Below are 23,559 nucleotides of genomic sequence, written 5' to 3'. Positions count from 1 at the left end.
CCAGGTTTAGGTTTGTTTTGGGGTCAGGGCCCAGGGTTAGGGTTGTTTTAGGGTCAGGGCCCAGGGTTAGGCTTGTGTTAGGGTCAGGGCCCAGGGTTACGGTTGTTTTAGGGTAAGGGCCCAGGATTAGGGTTGTTTTAGGGTCAGGGCCCAGGGTTACGGTTGTTTCAGGGTCAGGGCCCAGGGTTAGGGTTGTTTTAGGGTCAGGGCCCAGGGTTAGGGTTGTTTTAGGGTCAGGGCCCAGGGTTAGGGTTGTTTTAGGGTCAGGGCCAGGGCCCAGGGTTAGGGTTGTTTTAGGGTAAGGGCCCAGGGTTAGGGTTGTTTTAGGGTCAGGGCCCAGGTTTAGTGTTGTTTTAGGGTCAGGGCCCAGGGTTAGGGATGTTTTAGGGTCAGGTCCCAGGGTTAGGGTTGTTTTAGGGTCAGGGCCCAGGGTTAGGCTTGTTTTAGGGTCAGGGCCCAGGGTTAGGGTTGTTTTAGGGTCAGGGCCAGGGCCCAGGGTTAGGGTTGTTTTAGGGCCAGGGCCCAGGGTTAGGGTTATTTTAGGGTCGGGGCCCAGGGTTGGGGTTGTTTTAGGGTCAGGGCCCAGGGCTAGGTTTGTTTTAGGGTCAGGGCCCAGGGTTAGGGTTGTTTTAGGGTCAGGCCCAGGGTTATGCTTGTTTTAGGGTCAGGGCCCAGGGTTAGGGTTGTTTTAGGTTCAGGGCCAGGGCCCAGGGTTAGGGTTGTTTTAGGGTCAGGGCCAGGGCCCAGGGTTAGGGTTGTTTTACGGTCAGGGCCAGGGCCCAGGGTTAGGGTTGTTTTAGGGTCAGGGCCCAGGGTTAGGGTTGTTTTAGGGTGAGGGCCCAGGTTTAGGTTTGTTTTAGTGTCAGGGCCCAGGGTTAGGGTTGTTTTAGGGTCAGGGCCCAGGATTATGTTTGTTTTAGGGTCAGGGCCCAGGGTTACGGTTGTTTCAGGGTCAGGGCCCAGGGTTAGGGTTGTTTTAGTGTCAGGGCCCAGGGTTAGGGTTGTTTTAGGGTCAGGGCCCAGGGTTAGGGTTGTTTTAGGGTCAGGTCCTGGGCCCAGGGTTAGGGTTGTTTTAGGGTCAGGGCCCAGGGTTAGGGTTATTTTAGGGTCAGGGCCCAGGGTTAGGTTTGTTTTAGGGTCAGGGCATAGGGTTTGGTTTGTTTTAGGGTCAGGGCCAGGGTTAGGGTTGTTTTAGGGTCAGGGCGAGGGCCCAGGGTTAGAGTTGTTTTAGGGTCAGGGTCAGGGCCCAGGATTAGGGTTGTTTTAAGGTCGGGGCCAGGGCCCATGGTTAGGCTTGTTTTAGGATCAGGGCCAGGGCCCAGGGTTAGGCTTGTTTTAGGGTCAGGGCCAGGGCCCAGGGTTAGGGTTGTTTTCGGGTCAGGGCCAGGGCCCAGGGTTAGGGTTGCTTTAGGGTCAGGGCCATGGCCCAGGGTTAGGGTTGTTATAGGGTCAGGGCCAGGGCCCAGGGTTAGGGTTGTTTTACGGTCGGGGCCCAGGGTTAGGGTTGTTTTAGGGTCGGCGCCCAGGGTTAGGTTTCTTTTAGGGTCGGGGCCCAGGGTTAGGGTTGTTTTAGGGTCGGGGCCCTGGGTTAGGCTTGTTTTACGGTCAGTTCCCAGGGTTAGGCTTGTTTTATGGTCGGGGCCCAGGGTTAGGCTTGTTTTAGGGTCAGGGCCAGGGCCCAGGGTTAGGGTTGTTTTACGGTCAGGGCCAGGGCCGAAGGTTAGGGTTGTGTTTGGGTCAGGGCCAGGGCCCAGGGTTAGGGTTGTTTTAGGGTCAGGGCCAGGGCCCTGGGTTAGGTTTGTTTTTGGGTCAGGACCAGGGCCCAGGGTTAGGGTTGTTTTAGGGTCAGGGCCAAGGCCCAGGTGTAGGGTTGTTTTAGCTTCAGGGCCAGGGCCCACGGTTAGGCTTGTTTTAGGGTCAGGGCCAGGGCCCAGGTTTAGGGTTGTTTTTGGGTCAGGGTCAGCACCCAGGGTTAGGTTTGTTTCAGAATCAGGGCCAGGGCCCAGGGTTAGGGTTGTTTTAGGGTCAGGGCCAGGGCGCAGGGTTAGGGTTGTTTTAGTGTCAGGGGCAGGGCCCAGTGTTAGGGTTGTTTTAGGGTCAGGGCCAGGGCCCAGGGTTAGGGTTGTTTTAGGGTCAGGGCCAGGGCCCAGGATTAGGGTTTTAGGCACAGCCCCAAGGCCCTGGGTTAGGGTTTTAGGCTCAGGGCCAGGGCCCAGGGTGAGGGTTTTAGGCTCAGGGCCCAGGGTTAGGGTTGTTTTAGGGTCAGGGCCCAGGGTTAGGGTTGGTTTAGGGTCAGGGCCCAGGGTTAGCGTGATTTCCAGGAAGTGACCTCACAGTGACTCAAGCTACCACTTACTGTTGATTGTGACACAATGCCAGCTGAGGCACATGCCTTGGGAGCTAAATGGTTGTTGCCCTTGACTACTATGAGGAGTGGTGTGGGAAGGGTCGCTTTGGATGCACTTGAGCAGGGTTCCCCTACCCCTGAGCCATAGAGCCGTAAGGAGCCACACAGCGGGTGAATGGTGTCGAGTGAGGGAGTGAGGGAAGCTTCGTCTATATTTACAGCCACTCCCCTTTGCTCACATTCCCGCCTGAGCTCCACCTTCTCAGATGAGCAGCAGCATTAGATTCTCATAGGAGAACGCACCCTGTTGTGAACCGTGCATGTGAGGGATCTAGGTTGCGCTGTGCTTATGAGAATCTAATACCTATTGATCTGTCACTTTCTCCCATCATGCTCAGGTGGGACCATCCAGTTTCAGGAAAACAAGCTTAACACGCCCACTGATTCTACATGATGGTGAGTTCTATGACTATTTTATTATATATTCCGGTGTAATAATGGAAATGAAGTGCCTAATAAACGTAAATGTGCTTAAATCTTTTGGCCCAGCTCCTACCTCCCGGCAGCCTCGCCAGGCCCAGAACTCTCTCCAGTCAGCCTCTACAGACCAAGCTCATGACTCACAATGGCCTATTGAGGCCCATACCCTACCTCACAGCAGTCTCCGCAGATGAGCCTACTGCCTCACAACAGCCTCCACAGGCACAGCTCCATCGTTACAATGGCCTCTTTAGACCCAGCTCCTGCCTCCCAGCCTTCTCTCCAGGCCCTGAACTTTCTCCGTAAGTTGAGGTAGCTGGGACTGTAGGTATACATGACGATACTTGGCTAATTTTTAAATTGTTTTGCAGACATGGGGTCTCACTTTGTTGGCCAGGCTGGTGTCAAACTAATGGCCTCAAGTGACCCTTCCACCCCTGCCTCCCATCCTCGAGGTATGTGCCACCACAAGGAGCACTTGTTCAATTTTCTAAAGAAAAAATTTCTAAAGTAAGGCTGTGGGATGATGGCAGGAAGATAAAAGAAAAACAGAAGAATAAGTTAAAATGACTTATTCACACATATTCTTTTGACAGCAAGAAGAACTTTTAGTATATACATTCCTTACAAACAAACAAACGGCAGATAAACAATGTTGTATAGGAACTTCAACACACACTGTACAATATTCCCACTTTGCTGACATAAGTTATGGAAATTTCGTGGTTTCCTTGAGTGTTGCTACCAGTATTTTGCTTCTCTGATGATTTTTATCAACTTCCTCATCTGTTAACTTCTCTCCAAAGTATGTCATGGCACGACATACTGCCGCTGCACGAACACGGCCAGTGTCGTCCTGTTAAACATGTAGAATGCTTTCCTAATTTCTCTTTTTACTCTCTGTCTTTGTGTTCTGCATTTTCCTTACTTTTATTGTCAGAAACTCCAGAAAGTCAATCGTACTAATTTATCACGATTTGCTTTATTAATTTATACTTTGCTTATATGGAATTTTGCCCAACAGACCTCATTACAATTTCTAACCTGTTTTATTTTGTTTTTTTTTTTTCTGAGACAGGGTGTCCCTCTGTTGTGCAAGGCTGGAGGGTAGTAGTGCTATCGCAGCTGACTGCAGCCTCAACCTTCCAGGCTGAAGCGATCCTCCCATCTCAACCTCCCACGTGGCTGAGACTACAGGTGCTTGCCTCTATGCCCACCTAATATTTGGTATTTTTGTATACGTGGATTCCAGAGGGGTGACAGCGAAACGTGAGTAAGCATGGATTTTGGTATATGCAGAGATGGGGGTCTGTAACTAATTCTGTATACTGAGGGACGGCAACTGTATATGTTTTTACAATTACGCTGTAGGATGCATACTGTTGCATAGCCTTGAAAATAATAATTTTTAATGGAGTGGAAGAATAATAATAATATTGTTAAAAGTAGCAGCTGGCCAGGTGTGGTGGCTCACACTGGTAATCGCAACACTTTGGGAGGCTGAGGCAGGAGGATGGCTTGAGGCCAAGAGTTTGCGATAGGCCTTGGAAACAAAGGGGGAGTCACCATCCCTACAGAAAAATACATGAATTAGCCTAGTGTGGTGGCACGTTCCTGTAGTCCCAGCTACTTGGGAGGCTGAGGTGGGAGGATCACTCAAGCCCAGGGAGGCTGAGACTGCAGTGAGTCATGATCAGGCCTCTGCACTCCAGCCTGGGTGACAGAGTGAGACCCTGTCTCAAAACAACAAAAAAGTAGCAGCTAACATCAACTGACCTTTTATACCAGGTGCCTATTGATACCATAGTTTAATTTGTTAGAACTGTTTCTTATTTCACTTACCAACTCTGTCTTCAGTTACTCCCAGATTTTTACTGTGTGTGTACAGATGACCTTTTGTTTAGATTGAATTGTCTCCCCAGAAGTAAGATTACTGTGAGTCATGGTGAATGGACATTCTCATTACCCTTGATGTAAATTGACAGGGTTTTGGGTGCCTCCCAGCTATAATCTTAGCACTTTGGGAGGCTAAGAGAGGAGGATTGCTTGAGGCCAAGAGTTGGAGGAGGCAGTATGGCAGTATGGTGAGACCCTGTCTCCATTATTTTAAAAAATTGACAAGCTTTACCCGGGAAGGCTTATACACAATTTAAACACCCCTCATAGTATAAGAAAGTGCCCATTTCACTGCACCTTTGCCAGCACAGGGTATTATAATTTAGTAAGTCATTTTTTGTTTGATTATTTTAAATAGATAAAAGACCTCATATTACTTTACTTGTCACATTTCAACATCTTTCCTTAGCTTATTAGCTCTATCTCTTTTCTGTCTGTAAATGGTTGTTGTTGTTTTGTTCTTTGAGACAGGGTCTTGCTCTGTCACCAGGCTGGACTGTAGTGGCATAATCATGCCTCGCTGCAGCCTTGACCTCCCAGGCTCAAACTTCAGCATTCCGAGTAGCTGGGACTACAAGTGTGCACCACCACTCCCAGCTAACTTTTTTCTTCTTTTGGATAGAGACAGGTTCTCACTGTGTTGTCCAGACCGGTCTCTAGCTCCTGGCCTTAAGCAATCCTCCTGCATTAGCTTCTCAAATTGCTGGAATTTCAGGCATGAGCCACCATGCCTGGCCTGGGCTAGTCCTGTATTCTCTAGAGTTCTCTTTACTTTGTGCTAGCCAATCTCTCATTATGCTGTTCACCTGTTATAATAAATAATTCTCCGTATTAAATTTTACCACTTTAAACTTTTGAGTGGTTTATGCTTCCTGATTGGACTCTGACTAATATGTTAGGAAGGGTCCCAGGAGATAAACCCACACAGATGGGATTTGGGCATAGGTTTGGTTTCCCAGGGGGCAGTGCTGAGCTCTTTGCCAGTGGGAAATGGGATGCTGGTGATTTCCAGGAAGTGACCTCACAGTGACTCAAGCTACCACTTACTGTTGATTGTGACGAAATGCCAGCTGAGGCACATGCCTTGGGAGCTAAGTGGTTGCTGCCCTTGACCACTATGAAGACTGGTGTGGGAAGGGTCGCTTTGGATGCACTTGAGCAGGTGTCCCCAACCCCTGAGCCATGGAGCCGTAGGGAGCCACACAGCAGGAGGTGAGTGGTGTCGAGTGAGGGAGTGAGGGAAGCTTCGTCTGTATTTACAGCCACTCCCCTTTGCTCACATTCCCGCTTGAGCTCCACCTTCTCAGATGAGCAGCAGCATTAGATTCTCATAGGAGAACGCACCCTGTTGTGAACCGTGCATGTGAGGGATCTAGGTTGCGCTGTGCTTATGAGTATCTAATACCTATTGATCTGTCACTTTCTCCCATCACGCTCAGGTGGGACCATCCAGTTTCAGGAAAACAAGCTTAACACACCCACTGATTCTACATTATGGTGAGTTGTATAATTATTTTATTATATATGGGATATATAATATGTATATATATTTATATATATGTAATAATGGAAATAAAGTGCCTAATAAATGTAAATGTGCTTAAATCTTTTTAAGCAGATTCTTCAGGCCCAGCATCTGCCTCACTGTGGACCCCCCAAGCCAAGCTCCCAACCTTTCAGCAGCTTCTACACACCCAGCTCCCGCCTGCCAGTGGCCTCTTCAGGCCCATGGGGCTCATTCCTCACAACAGCCTTTCCAGTCCCAGTTTTTCCCTTCCGGCGGCCTCTCCGGGCTGAGAACCTCCTCAAGTCGGCCTCTCCAGACCCACTTGCACCCTCCAGGCGTCCTCTCCGGGCCAAGCTCCTCTTCCTGGCTGCGTCTCCAGGCCTGACTCCTGCCTCTCAACAACCTCTTTGGACTCAGTGCCTACCCATCTCCTGGCGTCCTTGGTCGGCCCACAGCTTCATCAAGCCAAGCTCCCCAGGCCCAGGTCAGGCCTCACGGTGCCCCCTCCACGATGAGCTCCTGCCCTCCAATGGCACCTGCAGGCCCCAAATGGTCTCCGGTCGGTGGGCTCCTCCACGCCAAGCTTGGGCCTCCCGGTGACCTCTGCAGGCCCAAGTTGTCCTGAAGTCGGCATCTCCCGGCCGTGCCTCCCAGCAAGTAAGCAAGCTCTTTTGGCTCAACTCCTGCCCAGCTCCCAACCGCCTTTGTAGGTCCCGAACTTTCTCCAGCCAAGTTCTTTGGGCCTCATTCCTGCCGCCCGGTGGCCTGTACGGGCCCAGCAATGGTTGGAGAACGGCCTCTGCAGGTCCCGCTCTTGCCTCCCAGGGGCCTCTCCAGGCCCAGCTCTTGCCCTCACGGCGGCCACCCGGGGCCAAGTCCCTGCCTGCCTCCCAGCAGCCCTCATGCGGCCCAGCTCCTCCCTCACGGTGGCCTGTTGATGCCCATGCCTCTGGTACCCTGCCCAGAGGCATGAGCCCCTGCCACACACTGGCTCCTCCTATGCTGAGAGAGGTCAGCGTGAGCCCTTGCCTCACACCGGCCCCTCCCACGCTGAGAGAGGTCAGCGTGAGCCCCTTGCCTCACACCGGCCCCTCCCACGCTGAGAGAGGTCGGCGTGAGCCCTTGCCTCACACCGGCCCCTCCCACGGTGAGAGAGGTCAGCGTCAGCCCCTTGCCTCACACCGGCCCCTCCCACGCTGAGAGAGGTCGGCGTGAGCCCTTGCCTCACACCGGCCCCTCCCACGGTGAGAGAGGTCAGCGTCAGCCCCTTGCCTCACACCGGCCCCTCCCACGCTGAGAGAGGTCGGCGTGAGCCCTTGCCTCACACCGGCCCCTCCCACGCTGAGAGAGGTCAACGTGAGCCCCTTGCCTCACACCGGCCCCTCCCACGGTGAGAGAGGTCAGTGTGAGCCCTTGCCTCACACCGGCCCCTCCCACGGTGAGAGAGGTCAGCATCAGCCCCTTGCCTCACACGGGCCCCTCTCACTCTGACAGAGGTCAGCCTGAGCCCTTGTCTCACACCGGCCCCTCCCACGCTGAGAGAGGTCGGCGTGAGCCCTTGCCTCACACGGGCCCCTCTCACTCTGACAGAGGTCAGCCTGAGCCCTTGTCTCACACCGGCCCCTCCCACGCTGAGAGAGGTCAACGTGAGCCCCTTGCCTCACACCGGCCCCTCCCACGCTGAGAGAGGTCAACGTGAGCCCCTTGCCTCACACCGGCCCCTCCCACGCTGAGAGAGGTCAGCGTGAGCCCTTGCCTCACACCGGCCCCTCCCACGCTGAGAGAGGTCGGCATGAGCCCCTTGCCTCACACGGGCCCCTCTCACTCTGACAGAGGTCAGCCTGAGCCCTTGTCTCACACCGGCCCCTCCCACGCTGAGAGAGGTCAGCCTGAGCCCTTGCCTCACCCCGGCCCCTCCCACGCTGAGAGAGGTCAGCCTGAGCCCTTGCCTCACACCGGCCTCTCCCACGCTGAGAGAGGTCAGCCTGAGCCCTTGCCTCACACCGGCCCCTCCCACGCTGAGAGAGGTCAGCCTGAGCCCTTGCCTCACCCCGGCCCCTCCCACGCTGAGAGAGGTCAGCGTGAGCCCTTGCCTCACACCGGCCCCTCCCACGCTGAGAGAAGTTGGCGTGAGCCCTTGCCTCACACCAGCCCCTCCCACGGTGAGAGAGGTCAGCGTCAGCCCCTTGCCTCACACTGGCCCCTCCCATGCTGAGAGAGGTCGGCGTGAGCCCTTGCCTCACACCGGCCCCTCCCACGCTGAGAGAGGTCAGCGTGAGCCCCTTGCCTCACACCGGCCCCTCCCACGCTGAGAGAGGTCAGCGTGAGCCCTTGCCTCACACCGGCCCCTCCCACGCTGAGAGAGGTCAGCGTGAGCCCCTTGCCTCACCCTGGCCCCTCCCACGCTGAGAGAGGTCGGCGTGAGCCCTTGCCTCACACCGGCCCCTCCCACGGTGAGAGAGGTCAGCGTGAGCCCCTGCCTCAACAGGCCACCGTGAGGGAGGAGCAGGGTCGCACGCAGGCTGCTGTGAGGCAGGCAGCGACTTGGGCCTGGGAGGTCGTGGTGGGGTGAGAGCTGGGCTTGGAGACTCCCCTGGGAGGCAACAGCAGGGCCTACAGACTCTGTTCTCCAGCCGGAGCTGGGACTGTTCAGGTACTGGGAGGTGGGATGTGGGTCTGAAGAGCTTGGTTGCAGAAACTTCGGGGTCTACAAACGCAGGCGGGAGCTGAGCCAAAAAAGCTTGTTTGCTGGGAGGTGGGAGATGTAGTCAGGAGAAACAGCTGTGCCTGCAGAGGCCGCCATGCGGGAGGTGGAGGCCGGGCCTCCTCAAATCGGCCTCTCCAGACCCACTTGCAGCCTCCCGGCATCCTCTCCGGGCCCAGCTCTTCCTCCCGGCTGCGTCTCCAGGCCTGACTCTGGCCTCCCAACAACGTCTTTGGACTCAGCTCCTGCCCAGCTCCCAGCAGGCCCAAGTCGTCGTCAAGTCGGCCTGGAATTGGGCCCAGAAGAGCAGCAAGTCGGCCTCCCCGGGCCCAGCTCCGTCCTCTCGGCGGCCTCTCCAGGTGCAAAACTTCCTCGAGTCAGCCTCTCCAGGCCCGGCTCCTCCTGCCTCCCAGTGGCCTCTTTCAGCCCAGACCAGCTCATGGCTCTTGGCGGCCTTCCCAGGCCCCGCTTTTGACTTTTGGTGGCCTCTTCAGGCCCAGAACTTGACCTCCAGTGGGCCTTTGCAGGCCCGGCCTCCTGCCTCTCGAAGGCCTGCACGGGCCCGGACTCACAGCGGACTCACAGCGGACTCTCCATGCCCAGCTAGCTCTCGCCTCATTGCGGCCTCCCGAGTCCAAAGCTCCTGCCTCTCGGCCGCTTCGGCAGGCCCAGCTCCCGCCTGCCAGTGGCCTCTTTAGGCCCAGCTCATTCCTCACAACGGCCTTCCCAGGCCCCGTTTTTCCCTTCTGGCAGCCTCTTGGCCTCTAATTTGTTTATCTTTTGTGTATAAATCCCAAAATATTGAATTTTGGAATATTTCCACCATTATGTAAATATTTTGGTAGGTGATTTATTTGGGGTGAGTTTCTGCACCAAGCCCGAATTTTTTATTTTATTTTCCTTATTATTTGGTGTTAAACAGGTTTAATGACGGTCATGGCAACTGTTTGGCACAATGAAAAATATCGCCCATGATCAACGTGTTCTGTTCTGGGGAAGGGGGCAAAGGCAGGGTGAATCACTTTCTTAAAAAGTATAGCTCAAGTTGGGAGTGCAGAGGGAATGGGGAGAAAACCCTCCCGCTGCCTGTGTCGAAGTGCAGGAGCCCCCACTCCCATACTCACCTGAGTCCAGCCCCTCTGGGGAAAGAAGGGGTGCATGAACTCCCCCTAGTCCACAGGTACCTTCCTGTGGCCCAAGGCCCTCTTCACACTCCATCTTGTAGCCCCAACAGGAGCTATTTTCCGAAAAGTGAAAAGCTCTGAAGGTCCCACAATTCATGGTATGTACACCTCCCTCACCAGGGGCTGCAAAGTGGCCTGCAGCTCCATACTGAGTAGAAGTCTTTGGGCCAGAGTCAGCATCTGGCTGACGGTCTGGATATCCTGGTTGGAGTGACCCTGGTGCACCCTGCCAGGGCCTGGTGCCGCTTGCTGAAGATCATGACCGCCACTCATGGGCCACCGATGTGGTCCTTGTCCCATTTGTTGGGGCTGCATCCATCCTTCTCAGAAGATGAGTCCTGTTCCTTGCGCAGGGCACTGAGGGACTGGGCCTGACATCATCTGAGTGGTAGAGGCAACTGGGTGTCAGGAGACATGATGGAGAGGAAAGCATCATCATGGTCATTCTCTGTCTCACTGTCCAGCAGGGACTCCCCTGAGGGGCCCAGGGCTCCTCCTCCATGGTGGGAGGTGAGCTTTTAACAGGTTCCACCACCCCCAAAGTGTGTGGGGTTGCGGGCCCTGGGCTTTCAGGGCAGGTGGCTCCAGGGGGCCGCCCAGGGTCAACACTCCCTGTGCCACCTGGTGGATGCTCATGAGCAACAGCTGCCAACTTGGCAGGTTGTTTTCTCTGGTTGGAGGCCACTGAGTAACTGGCAGGTTGCTGGGCCTCGTGTGGCTGCAGGGAGGGGTCAGGAAGGGGATGGAGTACCAGGGGAACACGGCCACAGAGTGACCTTCCACATTCCTCCACACGAACATGCTGACGCCACGGGAGGCCTCACTGAATGCAGGCCTGGGGGCCGAGTACTTGGTCCGGGCAGGGAGTTCCTGGCAGGGGCTCACACCTCACCCCCTCCTCAGCCCAGGTGGCTTGGGCCCAGAGAAGTGGGGGTTGGAGAGGAGCAGAAGGCCAGGCCTCAAGTTTTGTTTTTTTTGTTTGTTTTTTTTGTTTTTGAAATGCAGTTTGACTCTTGTCACCCAGGCTGGAGTGCAGTGGCACGATCTCAGTGGCCTTCATACCTGGCTAATTTTTTGTATTTTTACTGGGGGTGGGGTTTTGCCATGTTGGCCAGGCTGGTCTTGACCTCCCGACCTCAGGTGATCCACCCACCTCAGCCTCCCAAAATGGGATTACGGGCGTGAGCCACTGCTCCCAACTTCATTCATTTTTACTTGAAAAACTCCGTTAAGCATTTTTTTAAGGTAGACCTAGTGGTCCTGAATGCCCTCAGCTTTGTTTGTCGAGGAAGCACGTTATTTCTTTTTTCTTTCTGAAGGACAGCTTTGTCAGACATAGTATTAGTTGCTGGCACTTTTTTTCTTTCAGCACTTTGAATGTATTATTCGATTCTGTCCTGACCTGCAAAGTTTCTTTAACTTTTGACTATTTGATTATATTGTGACTTGGTGAGTATCTATTTGGTTTGAACCTCTTTAGGAATCTTTAAGCTTCATGGATTTAGATGTCTAAATCTTTCCCATGATTTAGGCAGTCTTCAGCCATTGTTTAAATAAGCTTTCTTCTCCTTTCTCTACTTTCCTTCTCAAACTCCTATAACCTGACAATGGTTTGCCTAATGGTGTCTTGTTGGCTTTCTTTTCTCTGTCTTTTTTTCTTTTTTCTTTTTTTTTTTTTTGAGACAGAGTCATGCTCTGTCACCCAGGCTGGAGTGCAATGTGTGGTCTAGGCTCACTAGGGTTAGGGTTAGGGTTTTAGGGTAAGGGTGAAGGGTTAGGGTTTTAGGGTAAGGGCGAAGGGTTAGGGTTTTAGGGTAAGGGCGAAGGGTTAGGGATTTAGGGTAAGGGCGAAGAGTTAGGGTTTTAGGGTCAGGGCCCAGGGTCAGGGTTTTAGGGTCAGGGCGAAGGGTTAGGGTTTTAGGGTCAGGGCGAAGGGTTAGGGTTTTAGGGTCAGGGCCCAGGGTTGGGGTTTTAGGGTCAGGGCCCAGGGTTAGGGTTTTAGGGTCAGGGCCCAGGGTTAGTGTTTTAGGGTCAGGGCCCAGGGTTAGGGTTTTAGGGTCAGGGCCCAGAGTTAGTAGGGTTTTAGGGTCAGGGCTCAGGGTTAGTAGGGTTTTAGGGTCAGGGCCAAGGGTTAGTAGGGTTAAGGGTCAGGGCCCAGGGTTAGGGTTTTAGGGTCAGGGCCCAGAGTTAGTAGGGTTTTAGGGTCAGGGTTCAGGGTTAGTAGGGTTTTAGGGTCAGGGCCAAGGGTTAGTAGGGTTAAGGGTCAGGGCCCAGGGTTAGGGTTTTAGGGTCAGGGCCCAGGGCCCAGGGTTAGGGTTTTAGGGTCAGGGCCCAGGGCCAAGGGTTAGGGTTTCAGTGTCAGGGCCTGGGGCCCAGGGTTAGGGCTTCAGTGTCAGGGCCTGGGGCCCAGGGTTAGGGCTTCAGGGCCAGGGCCCGGGGCCCAGGGTTAGGGCTTCAGGGACAGGGCCGGGAGCCCAGGGTTAGGGCTTCAGGGACAGGGCCGGGAGCCCAGGGTTAGGGATTCAGGGTCAGGGCCCGGGGCCCAGGGTTAGGGCTTCAGGGTCAGGGCCCGGGGCCCAGGGTTAGGGCTTCAGGGCCAGGGCCCGGGGCCCAGGGTTAAGGCTTCAGGGCCAGGGCCCGGGGACCAGGGTTAGGGCTTCAGGACCAGGGCCCGGGGACCAGGGTTAGGGCTTCAGGACCAGGGCCCGGGGCCCAGGGTTAGGGCTTCAGGGTCAGGGCCCGGGGCCCAGGGTTAGGGCTTTAGGGCCAGGGCCCGGGGCCCAGGGTTAGGGCTTTAGGGCCAGGGCCCGGGGCCCAGGGTTAGGGCTTTAGGGTCAGGGCCGGGGTCCCAGGGTTAGGGCTTTAGGGTCAGGGCCCGGGGCCCAGGGTTAGGGTGATTTCCAGGAAGTGACCTCACAACGACTCAAGCTACCACTTACTGTTGATTGTGATGAAATGCCAGCTGAGGCACACGCCTTGGGAGCTAAGTGGTTGCTGCCCTTGACTACTATGAAGACTGGTGTGGGAAGGGTCGCTTTGGATGCACTTGAGCAGGGGTCCCCAACCCCTGAGCCATGGAGCCGTAAGGAGCCACACAGCAGGTGAGTGGTGTCGAGTGAGGGAGTGAGGGAAGCTTCGTCTGTATTTACAGCCACTCCCCTTTGCTCACATTCCCGCCTGAGCTCCACCTTCTCAGATGAGCAGCAGCATTAGATTCTCATAGGAGAACGCACCCTGTTGTGAACCGTGCATGTGAGGGATCTAGGTTGCGCTGTGCTTATGAGAATCTAATACCTATTGATCTGTCACTTTCTCCCATCACGCTCAGGTGGGACCATCCAGTTTCAGGAAAACAAGCTTAACACGCCCACTGATTCTACATGATGGTGAGTTCTATAATTATTCTATTATATATTCCGGTGTAATAATGGAAATGAAGTGCCTAATAAACGTAAATGTGCTTAAATCTTTTGGCCCAGCTCCTACCTCCCGGCAGCCTCGCCAGGCCCAGAACTCTCTCCAGTCAGCCTCTACAGACCAAGCTCATGACTCACAATGGCCTATTGAGGCCCATACCCTACCTCACGGCAGTCTCCGCAGATGAGCCTACTGCCTCACAACAGCCTCCACAGGCACAGCTCCATCGTTACAATGGCCTCTTTAGACCCAGCTCCTGCCTCCCAGCCTTCTCTCCAGGCCCTGAACTTTCTCCGTAAGTTGAGGTAGCTGGGACTGTAGGTATACATGACGATACTTGGCTAATTTTTAAATTGTTTTGCAGACATGGGGTCTCACTTTGTTGGCCAGGCTGGTGTCAAACTAATGGCCTCAAGTGACCCTTCCACCCCTGCCTCCCATCCTCGAGGTATGTGCCACCACAAGGAGCACTTGTTCAATTTTCTAAAGAAAAAATTTCTAAAGTAAGGCTGTGGGATGATGGCAGGAAGATAAAAGAAAAACAGAAGAATAAGTTAAAATGACTTATTCACACATATTCTTTTGACAGCAAGAAGAACTTTTAGTATATACATTCCTTACAAACAAACAAACGGCAGATAAACAACGTTGTATAGGAACTTCAACACACACTGTACAATATTCCCACTTTGCTGACATAAGTTATGGAAATTTCGTGGTTTCCTTGAGAGTCGCTACCAGTATTTTGCTTCTCTGATGATTTTTATCAACTTCCTCATCTGTTAACTTCTCTCCAAAGTATGTCATGTCACGACATACTGCCAATCCACGAACACGGCCAGTGTCTTCCTATTAAACATGTAGAATGCTTTCCTAATTTCTCTTTTTACTCTCTGTCTTTGTGTTCTGCATTTTCCTTACTTTTATTGTCAGAAACTCCAGAAAGTCAATCGTACTAATTTATCACGATTTGCTTCATTAATTTATACTATGCTTATATGGAATTTTGCCCAACAGACCTCATTACAATTTGGGCCAGGGCCCAGGGTTAGGGTTGTTTTAGGGTCAGGGCCAGGGCCCAGGGTTAGGGTTGTTTTAGGGTCAGGGCCAGGGCCCAGGGTTAGGGTTGTTTTAGGGTCAGGGCCCAGGGTTAGGGTTGTTTTAGGGTCAGGGCCCAGGGTTAGGGTTGTTTTCGGGTCCGGGCCCAGGGTTAGGTTTGTTTTAGGGTCAGGGCCCAGGGTTAGGGTTGTTTTAGGGTCAGGGCCCAGGGTTAGGCTTTTTTTAGGGTCAGGGCCCAGGGTTAGGGTTGTTTTAGGGTCAGGGCCCAGGGTTAGGGTTGTTTTAGGGTCAGGGCCCAGGGTTAGGTTTGTTTTAGGGTCAGGGCCCAGGGTTAGGTTTGTTTTAGGGTCAGGGCCCAGGGTTAGGTTTGTTTTAGGGTCAGGGCCCAGGGTTAGGCTTGTTTTAGGGTCAAGGCACAGGGTTAGGGTTGTTTTAGGGTCAGGGCCAGGTCCCAGGGTTAGGGTTGTTTTAGGGTAAGGGCCCAGGGTTAGGGGTGTTTTAGGGTCAGAGCCCAGGGTTAGGGTTGTTTTAGGATCAGGGCCCAGGGTTAGGGTTGTTTTAGGGTCAGGGCCGAGGGTTAGGGTTGTTTTAGGGTCAGGGCCCAGGGTTAGGGTTGTTTTAGGGTCAGGGCCCAGGGTTAGGCTTGTTTTAGGGTCAGGGCCCACGGTTAGGGTTTTAGGGTCAGGGCCCAGGGTTAGGGTTTTAGGGTCAGGGCCCAGGGTTAGGGTTTTAGGGTCAGGGCCCAGGGTTAGGGTTTTAGGGTCAGGGCCCAGGGTTAGGGTTTCAGGGTCAGGGCCTAGAGTTAGTAGGGTTTTAGGGTCAGGGCCCAGGGTTAGTAGGGTTTTAGGGTCAGGGCCAAGGGTTAGTAGGGTTAAGGGTCAGGGCCCAGGGTTAGGGTTTTAGGGTCAGGGCCTAGGGTTAGGGTTTTAGGGTTAGGGCCCAGGGTTAGGGTTTTAGGGTCAGGGCCCAGGGTTAGGTTTGGTTTAGGCTCAGGGCCATTGGCCAGGGTTAGGGTTGTTTTAGGGTCAGGTCCAGGGCCCAGGGTTAGGGTTGTTTTAGGGTCAGGGCCCAGGGTTAGGGTTGTTTGAGGGTCAGGAACCAGGGTTAGGTTTGTTTTAGGGTCCGGGCCCAGGGATAGGCTTGTTTTAGGGTGAGGGCCCAGGGTTAGGGTTGTTTTAGGGTCAGGGCCCAGGGTGAGGGTTGTTTTGGGGTCAGGGCCAGGGCCCAGGGTTAGGGTTGTTTTAGGGTCAGGGCCCAGGGTTAGGCTTGTTTTAGGGTCAGGGCCCAGGGTTAGGGTTGTTTTAGGGTCAGGGCCAGGGCCCAGGGTTAGGGTTGTTTTAGGGTAAGGGCCCAGGGTTAGGGTTGTTTTAGGGTCAGGGCCCAGGGTTAGGGTTGTTTTAGGGTCAGGGCCCAGGGTTAGGGGTGTTTTAGGGTCAGGGCTCAGGGTTAGGGTTGTTTTAGGGTCAGGGTCCAGGGTTAGGGTTGTTTTAGGGTCAGGGCCCAGGGTTAGGGTTGTTTTAGGGTGAGGGCCCAGGGTGAGGGTTGTTTTAGGGTCAGGGTCAAGGTCCAGGGTTAGCCTTGTTTTAGGGTCAGAGCCCAGGATTACGGTTGTTTTAGGGTCAGGGCCCAGGGTTAGGGTTGTTTTAGGGTCAGGGCCCAGGGTTAGGGTTGTTTTAGGGTCAGGGCCAGGGCCCAGGTTTATGGTTGTTTTAGGGTCAGGGCCCAGGGTTAGGCTTGTTTTAGGGTCAGGGCCCAGGGTTAGGGTTGTTTTAGGGTCAGGGCCAGGGCCCAGGGTTAGGGTTGTTTTAGGGTAAGGGCCCAGGGTTAGGGTTGTTTTAGGGTCAGGGCCCAGGGTTAGGGTTGTTTTAGGGTCAGGGCCCAGGGTTAGGCTTGTTTTAGGGTCAGGGCCCAGGGTTAGGGTTTTAGGGTCAGGGCCAGGGCCCAGGGTTAGGGTTTTAAGGTCAGGGCCACGGCCCAGGTTTAGGGTTTTAGGCTCTTGGCCAGGGCCCAGGGTTAGGGTTTTAGGCTCTTGGCCAGGGTCCAGGGTTAGGGTTTTAGTCTCAGGGCCCAGGGTTAGGGTTTTAGGGTCAGGGCCCAGGGTTAGGGTTTTAGGGTCAGGCCCAGGGTTAGGGTGATTTCAAGGAAGTGACCTCACAATGACTCAAGCCACCTCTTACTGTTGATTGTGACGAAATGCCAGCTGAGGCACATGCCTTGGGAGCTAAGTGGTTGCTGCCCTTGACTACTATGAAGACTGGTGTGGGAAGGGTCGCTTTGGATGCACTTGAGCAGGGGTCCCCAACCCCTGAGCCATGGAGCCGTAAGGAGCCACACAGCAGGTGAGTGGTGTCGAGTGAGGGAGTGAGGGAAGCTTCGTCTGTATTTACAGCCACTCCCCTTTGCTCACATTCCCGCCTGAGCTCCACCTTCTCAGATGAGCAGCAGCATTAGATTCTCATAGGAGAACGCACCCTGTTGTGAACCGTGCATGTGAGGGATCTAGGTTGCCCTGTTCTTATGAGAATCTAATACCTATTGATCTGTCACTTTCTCCCATCACGCTCAGGTGGGACCATCCAGTTTCAGGAAAACAAGCTTAACACGCCCACTGATTCTACATGATGGTGAGTTCTATAATTATTTTATGATATATTCCAGTGTAATAATGGAAATGAAGTGCCTAATAAACGTAAATGTGCTTAAATCTTTTGGCCCAGCTCCTACCTCCCGGCAGCCTCGCCAGGCCCAGAACTCTCTCCAGTCAGCCTCTACAGACCAAGCTCATGACTCACAATGGCCTATTGAGGCCCATACCCTACCTCACGGCAGTCTCCGCAGATGAGCCTACTGCCTCACAACAGCCTCCACAGGCACAGCTCCATCGTTACAATGGCCTCTTTAGACCCAGCTCCTGCCTCCCAGCCTTCTCTCCAGGCCCTGAACTTTCTCCGTAAGTTGAGGTAGCTGGGACTGTAGGTATACATGACGATACTTGGCTAATTTTTAAATTGTTTTGCAGACATGGGGTCTCACTTTGTTGGCCAGGCTGGTGTCAAACTAATGGCCTCAAGTGACCCTTCCACCCCTGCCTCCCATCCTCGAGGTATGTGCCACCACAAGGAGCACTTGTTCAATTTTCTAAAGAAAAAATTTCTAAAGTAAGGCTGTGGGATGATGGCAGGAAGATAAAAGAAAAACAGAAGAATAAGTTAAAATGACTTATTCACACATATTCTTTTGACAGCAAGAAGAACTTTTAGTATATACATTCCTTACAAACAAACAAACGGCAGATAAACAACGTTGTATAGGAACTTCAACACACACTGTACAATATTCCCACTTTGCTGACATAAGTTATGGAAATTTCGTGGTTTCCTTGAGTGTCGCTACCAGTATTTTGCTTCTCTGATGATTTTTATCAACTTCCTCATCTGTTAACTTCTCTCCAAAGTATGTCATGTCACGACATACTGCCGCTGCACAAACACGGCCAGTGTCTTCCTATTAAACATGTAGAATGCTTTCCTAATTTCTCTTTTTACTCTCTGTCTTTGTGTTCTGCATTTTCCTTACTTTTATTGTCAGAAACTCCAGAAAGTCAATCGTACTAATTTATCACGATTTGCTTCATTAATTTATACTATGCTTATATGGAATTTTGCCCAACAGACCTCATTACAATTTGGGCCAGGGCCCAGGGTTAGGGTTGTTTTAGGGTCAGGGCCAGGGCCCAGGGTTAGGGTTGTTTTAGGGTCAGGGCCAGGGCCCAGGGTTAGGGTTGTTTTAGGGCCAGGGCCCAGGGTTAGGGTTGTTTTCGGGTCAGGGCCCAGGGTTAGGTTTGTTTTCGGGTCAGGGCCCGGGGTTAGGGTTGTTTTAGGGTCAGGGCCCAGGGTTAGGCTTTTTTTAGGGTCAGGGCCCAGGGTTAGGGTTGTTTTAGGGTCAGGGCCCAGGGTTAGGGTTGTTTTAGGGTCAGGGCCCAGGGTTAGGGTTGTTTTAGGGTCAGGGCCCAGGGTTAGGTTTGTTTTAGGGTCAGGGCCGAGGGTTAGGCTTGTTTTAGGGTCAAGGCACAGGGTTAGGGTTGTTTTAGGGTCAGGGCCAGGTCCCAGGGTTAGGGTTGTTTTAGGGTAAGGGCCCAGGGTTAGGGGTGTTTTAGGGTCAGGGCCCAGGGTTAGGGTTGTTTTAGGGTCAGGGCCCAGGGTTAGGGTTGTTTTAGGGTCAGGGCCGAGGGTTAGGGTTGTTTTAGGGTCAGGGCCCAGGGTTAGGGTTGTTTTAGGGTCAGGGCCCAGGGTTAGGCTTGTTTTAGGGTCAGGGCCCACGGTTAGGGTTTTAGGGTCAGGGCCCAGGGTTAGGGTTTTAGGGTCAGGGCCCAGGGTTAGGGTTTTAGGGTCAGGGCCCAGGGTTAGGGTTTTAGGGTCAGGGCCCAGGGTTAGGGTTTCAGGGTCAGGGCCTAGAGTTAGTAGGGTTTTAGGGTCAGGGCCCAGGGTTAGTAGGGTTTTAGGGTCAGGGCCAAGGGTTAGTAGGGTTAAGGGTCAGGGCCCAGGGTTAGGGTTTTAGGGTCAGGGCCTAGGGTTAGGGTTTTAGGGTTAGGGCCCAGGGTTAGGGTTTTGGGGTCAGGGCCCAGGGTTAGGTTTGGTTTAGACTCAGGGCCATTGGCCAGGGTTAGGGTTGTTTTAGGGTCAGGTCCAGGGCCCAGGGTTAGGGTTGTTTTAGTGTCAGGGCCCAGGGATAGGGTTGTTTTAGGGTCAGGGCCCAGGGTTAGGGTTGTTTGAGGGTCAGGACCCAGGGTTAGGTTTGTTTTAGGGTCCGGGCCCAGGGATAGGCTTGTTTTAGGGTGAGGGCCCAGGGTTAGGGTTGTTTTAGGGTCAGGGCCCAGGGTGAGGGTTGTTTTGGGGTCAGGGCCAGGGCCCAGGGTTAGGGTTGTTTTAGGGTCAGGGCCCAGGGTTAGGCTTGTTTTAGGGTCAGGGCCCAGGGTTAGGGTTGTTTTAGGGTCAGGGCCAGGGCCCAGGGTTAGGGTTGTTTTAGGGTAAGGGCCCAGGGTTAGGGTTGTTTTAGGGTCAGGGCCCAGGGTTAGGGTTGTTTTAGGGTCAGGGCCCAGGGTTAGGGGTGTTTTAGGGTCAGGGCTCAGGGTTAGGGTTGTTTTAGGGTCAGGGCCCAGGGTTAGGGTTGTTTTAGGGTCAGGGCCCAGGGTTAGGGTTGTTTTAGGGTCAGGGCCCAGGGTGAGGGTTGTTTTAGGGTCAGGGCCCAGGGTTAGGGTTGTTTTAGGGTCAGTGCCCAGGGTTAGGGTTGTTTTAGGGTCAGGGCCCAGGGTTAGGGTTGTTTTATGCTCAGGGCCAGTGCCCAGGGTTAGGGTTGTTTTAGGGTCAGGGCCCAGGGTTAGGGTTGTTTTAGGGTCAGGGCCCAGGGTTAGGGTTGTTTTAGGGTCAGGGCCCAGGGTTAGGGTTGTTTTAGGGTCAGGGCCCAGGGTTAGGCTTGTGTTAGGGTCAGGGTCCACGGTTAGGGTTTTAGGGTCAGGGCCAGGGCCCAGGATTAGGGTTTTAAGGTCAGGGCCATGGCCCAGGTTTGGGGTTTAGGCTCTTGGCCAGGGCCCAGGGTTAGGATTTTAGGCTCAGGGCCAGGGTCCAGGGTTACGGTTTTAGGCTCAGGGCCCAGGGTTAGGGTTTTAGGGTCAGGGCCCAGGGTTTAGGTTTTAGGGTCAGGGCCCAGGGTTAAGGTTTTAGGGTCAGGGCCCAGGGTTAGGGTTTTAGGGTCAGGGCCCAGAGTTAGTAGGGTTTTAGGGTCAGGGCCCAGGGTTAGTAGGGTTTTAGGGTCAGGGCCCAGTGTTAGTAGGGTTAAGGTTCAGGGCCCAGGGTTAGGGTTTTAGGGTCAGGGCCCAGGGTTAGGGTTTTAGGGTTAGGGCCCAGGGTTAGGGTTTTAGGGTCAGGGCCCAGGGTTAGGTTTGGTTTAGGCTCAGGCCATGGGCCAGGGTTAGGGTTGTTTTAGGGTCAGGGCCAGGGCCCAGGACTAGGGTTCTTTTAGGGTCAGGGCGAGGGCCCAGGGTTAGGGTTTTTTTAGGGTCAGGGCCAGGGCCCAGGGATAGGGTTGTTTTAGGGTCAGGGCCAGGGCCCAGGGTTAGGGTTGTTTTAGGGTCAGGGCCAGGGCCCAGGATTAGGGTTGTTTTAGGGTCAGGGCCTGGGCCCAGGGTTAGGGTTGTTTTAAGTCCAGGGCTCAGGCTTAGGGTTGTTTTAGGGTCAGGGCCAGGGCCCAGGGTTAGGGTTGTTTTAGGGTCTAGGGCCAGGGCCGAAAGTTAGGGTTGTTTTAGGGTCAGGGCCAGGACCCAGGGTTAGGGTTGTTTTAGGGTCAGGGCCAGGGCCCAGGGTTAGGGTTGTTTTAGGGTCTGGGTCAGGGCCCAGGTTTAGGGTTGTTTTAGGGTCACGGCCAGGGCCCAGGATTAGGGTTGTTTTAGGGTGAGGGCCAGGGCCCAGGGTAAGGCTTGTTTTAGGGTCAGGGCCAGGGCCCAGGGTTAGGGTTTTAGGCTCAGGGCCAGGGTCCAGGGTTAGGGTTTTAGGCTCAGGGCCCAGGGTTAGGGTTTTAGGGTCAGGGCCCAGGGTTAGGGTTTTAGGGTCAGGGCCCAGGGTTAGGGTTTTAGGGTCAGGGCCTAGAGTTAGTAGGGTTTTAGGGTCAGGACCCAGGGTTAGTAGGGTTTTAGGGTCAGGGCCAAGGGTTAGTAGGGTTATGGGTCAGGGCCCAGGGTTAGGGTTTTAGGGTCAGGGCCTAGGGTTAGGGTTTTAGGGTTAGGGCCCAGGGTTAGGGTTTTAGGGTCAGGGCCCATGGTTAGGTTTGGTTTAGGGTCAGGGCCATTGGCCAGGGTTAGGGTTGTTTTAGGGTCAGGGCCAAGGCCCAGGGTTAGGGTTGTTTTAGGGTCAGGGCCAGGGCCCAGGGTTAGGGTTGTTTTAGGATCAGGGCATGGGCCCAGGATTAGGGTTGTTTTAAGGCCAGGGCCCAGGGTTAGGGTTGTTTTAGGGTCAGGGCCAGGGCCCAGGGTTAGGGTTGTTTTAGGGTCTAGGGCCAGGGCGGAGTGTTAGGGTTGTTTTAGGGTCAGGGCCAGGACCCAGGGTTAGGGTTGTTTTAGGGTCAGGGCCAGGGCCCAGGGTTAGGGTTGTTTTAGGGTCAGGGCCAGGGCCCAGGGTTAGGGTTGTTTTAGGGTGAGGGCCAGGGCCCAGGGTTAGGGTTGTTCTATGGTCAGGGCTAGGGCCCAGGGTTAGCGTTGTTTTAGGGTCAGGGCCAGGGCCCAGGGTTAGGGTTTTTGTAGGGTGAGGGCCAGGGCCCAGGGTTAGGGTTGTTTTTGGGTCAGGGCCAGGGCCCAGGTGTAGGGTTGTTTTAGGGTCAGGGCCAGGGCCCAGGGTTAGGGTTGTTTTAGGGTCAGGGCCAGGGCCCAGGTTTAGGGTTGTTTTAGGGCCAGTGCCCAGGGTTAGGGTTGTTTTAGGGTCGGGGCCCAGGGTTAGGGTTGTTTTCGGGTCAGGGCCCAGGGCTAGGTTTGTTTTAGGGTCAGGGTCCAGGGTTAGGGTTGTTTTAGGGTCAGGCCCAGGGTTATGCTTGTTTTAGGGTCAGGGCCCAGGGTTAGGGTTGTTTTAGGTTCAGGGCCAGGGCCGAGGGTTAGGGTTGTTTTAGGGTCAGGGCCAGGGCCCAGGGTTAGGGTTGTTTTAGGGTCAGGGCCAGGGCCCAGGGTTAGGGTTGTTTTAGGGTCAGGGCTCAGGGTTAGGGTTGTTTTAGGGTCAGCGCCCAGGGTTAGGGTTGTTTTAGGGTCAGGGCCCAGGGTTAGGTTTGTTTTAGGGTCAGGGCCCAGGGTAAGGGTTGTTTTAGAGTCAGGGCCCAGGGTTAGGCTTGTTTTAGGGTCAGGGCCCAGGGTTACGGTTGTTTTAGGGGTAGGGCCCAGGGACAGGGTTGTTTTATTGTCAGGGTTCAGGGTTAGGGTTGTTTTAGGGTCAGTGCCCAGGGTTAGGGTTGTTTTAGGGTCAGGGCCCAGGGTTAGGGTTGTTTTAGGGTCAGGGCCAGGGCCCAGGGTTAGGGTTGTTTTAGGGTCAGGGCCCAGGGTTAGGGTTGTTTTAGGGTCAGGGCCCAGGGTTAGGGTTGTTTTAGGGTCAGGGCCCAGGGTTAGGGTTGTTTTAGGGTCAGGGCCCAGGGTTAGGGTTGTTTTAGGGTCAGGGCCCAGGGTTAGGGTTGTTTTAGGGTCAGGGCCCAGGGTTATGCTTGTTTTAGGGTCTGGGCCCACGGTTAGGGTTTTAGGGTCAGGGCCAGGGCCGAGGTTTAGGGTTTTAGGCTCTTGGCCAGGGCCCAGGGTTAGGATTTTAGGCTCAGGGCCAGGGTTAGGGTTTTAGGGTCAGGGCCCAGGGTTTAGGTTTTAGGGTCAGGGCCCAGGGTTAGGGTTTTAGGGTCAGGGCCCAGGGTTAGTAGGGTTTTAGGGTCAGGGCCCAGTGTTAGTAGGGTTAAGGTTCAGGGCCCAGGGTTAGGGTTTTAGGGTCAGGGCCCAGGGTTAGGGTTTTAGGGTTAGGGCCCAGGGTTAGGGTTTTAGGGTCAGGGCCCAGGGTTAGGTTTGGTTTAGGCTCAGGCCATGGGCCAGGGTTAGGGTTGTTTTAGGGTCAGGGCCAGGGCCCAGGACTAGGGTTCTTTTAGGGTCAGGGCGAGGGCCCAGGGTTAGGGTTTTTTTAGGGTCAGGGCCAGGGCCCAGGGATAGGGTTGTTTTAGGGTCAGGGCCAGGGCCCAGGGTTAGGGTTGTTTTAGGGTCAGGGCCAGGGCCCAGGATTAGGGTTGTTTTAGGGTCAGGGCCTGGGCCCAGGGTTAGGGTTGTTTTAAGTCCAGGGCTCAGGCTTAGGGTTGTTTTAGGGTCAGGGCCAGGGCCCAGGGTTAGGGTTGTTTTAGGGTCTAGGGCCAGGGCCGAAAGTTAGGGTTGTTTTAGGGTCAGGGCCAGGACCCAGGGTTAGGGTTG

At 54.3% G+C, this 23,559-nt stretch overlaps 1 protein-coding gene and 1 long non-coding RNA gene across 5 annotated transcripts in view; both read left to right on the top strand.

The window, feature by feature from the left end:
- Positions 1–2,876: 2,876 nt before the first annotated feature.
- LOC134757480 (uncharacterized) lies at positions 2,877–8,708 on the top strand. 4 transcript variants are annotated; one of them, XR_010131465.1, is made up of 5 exons: positions 2,893–3,129; positions 3,906–4,100; positions 6,163–6,220; positions 6,342–7,919; positions 8,114–8,707. It is a non-coding gene; the product is annotated as an uncharacterized lncRNA (long non-coding RNA). The 4 variants fall into 4 exon arrangements; XR_010131466.1 differs by having other exon boundaries at positions 2,897–3,129; positions 6,342–7,532; positions 7,581–8,708; XR_010131463.1 differs by having other exon boundaries at positions 2,877–3,129; positions 6,342–8,708.
- Positions 8,709–17,329: 8,621 nt separating this feature from the next.
- LOC129527796 (SH3 domain-containing kinase-binding protein 1-like) overlaps positions 17,330–23,559 on the top strand; it is an 83,150-nt gene continuing 76,920 nt past the window's right edge. The window contains exon 1 of the mRNA XM_063699816.1: positions 17,330–17,544. Coding sequence (XP_063555886.1) covers positions 17,433–17,544 — 112 coding nt within the window. The 5' untranslated portion in view covers positions 17,330–17,432. The remainder of the gene's footprint in view (positions 17,545–23,559) is intronic.

Source organism: Gorilla gorilla, chromosome 18 (assembly GCF_029281585.2).
Source record: "Gorilla gorilla gorilla isolate KB3781 chromosome 18, NHGRI_mGorGor1-v2.1_pri, whole genome shotgun sequence".
NCBI lineage: Eukaryota > Metazoa > Chordata > Mammalia > Primates > Hominidae > Gorilla > Gorilla gorilla.
This window is presented reverse-complemented; position numbering and strand designations above follow the sequence as displayed.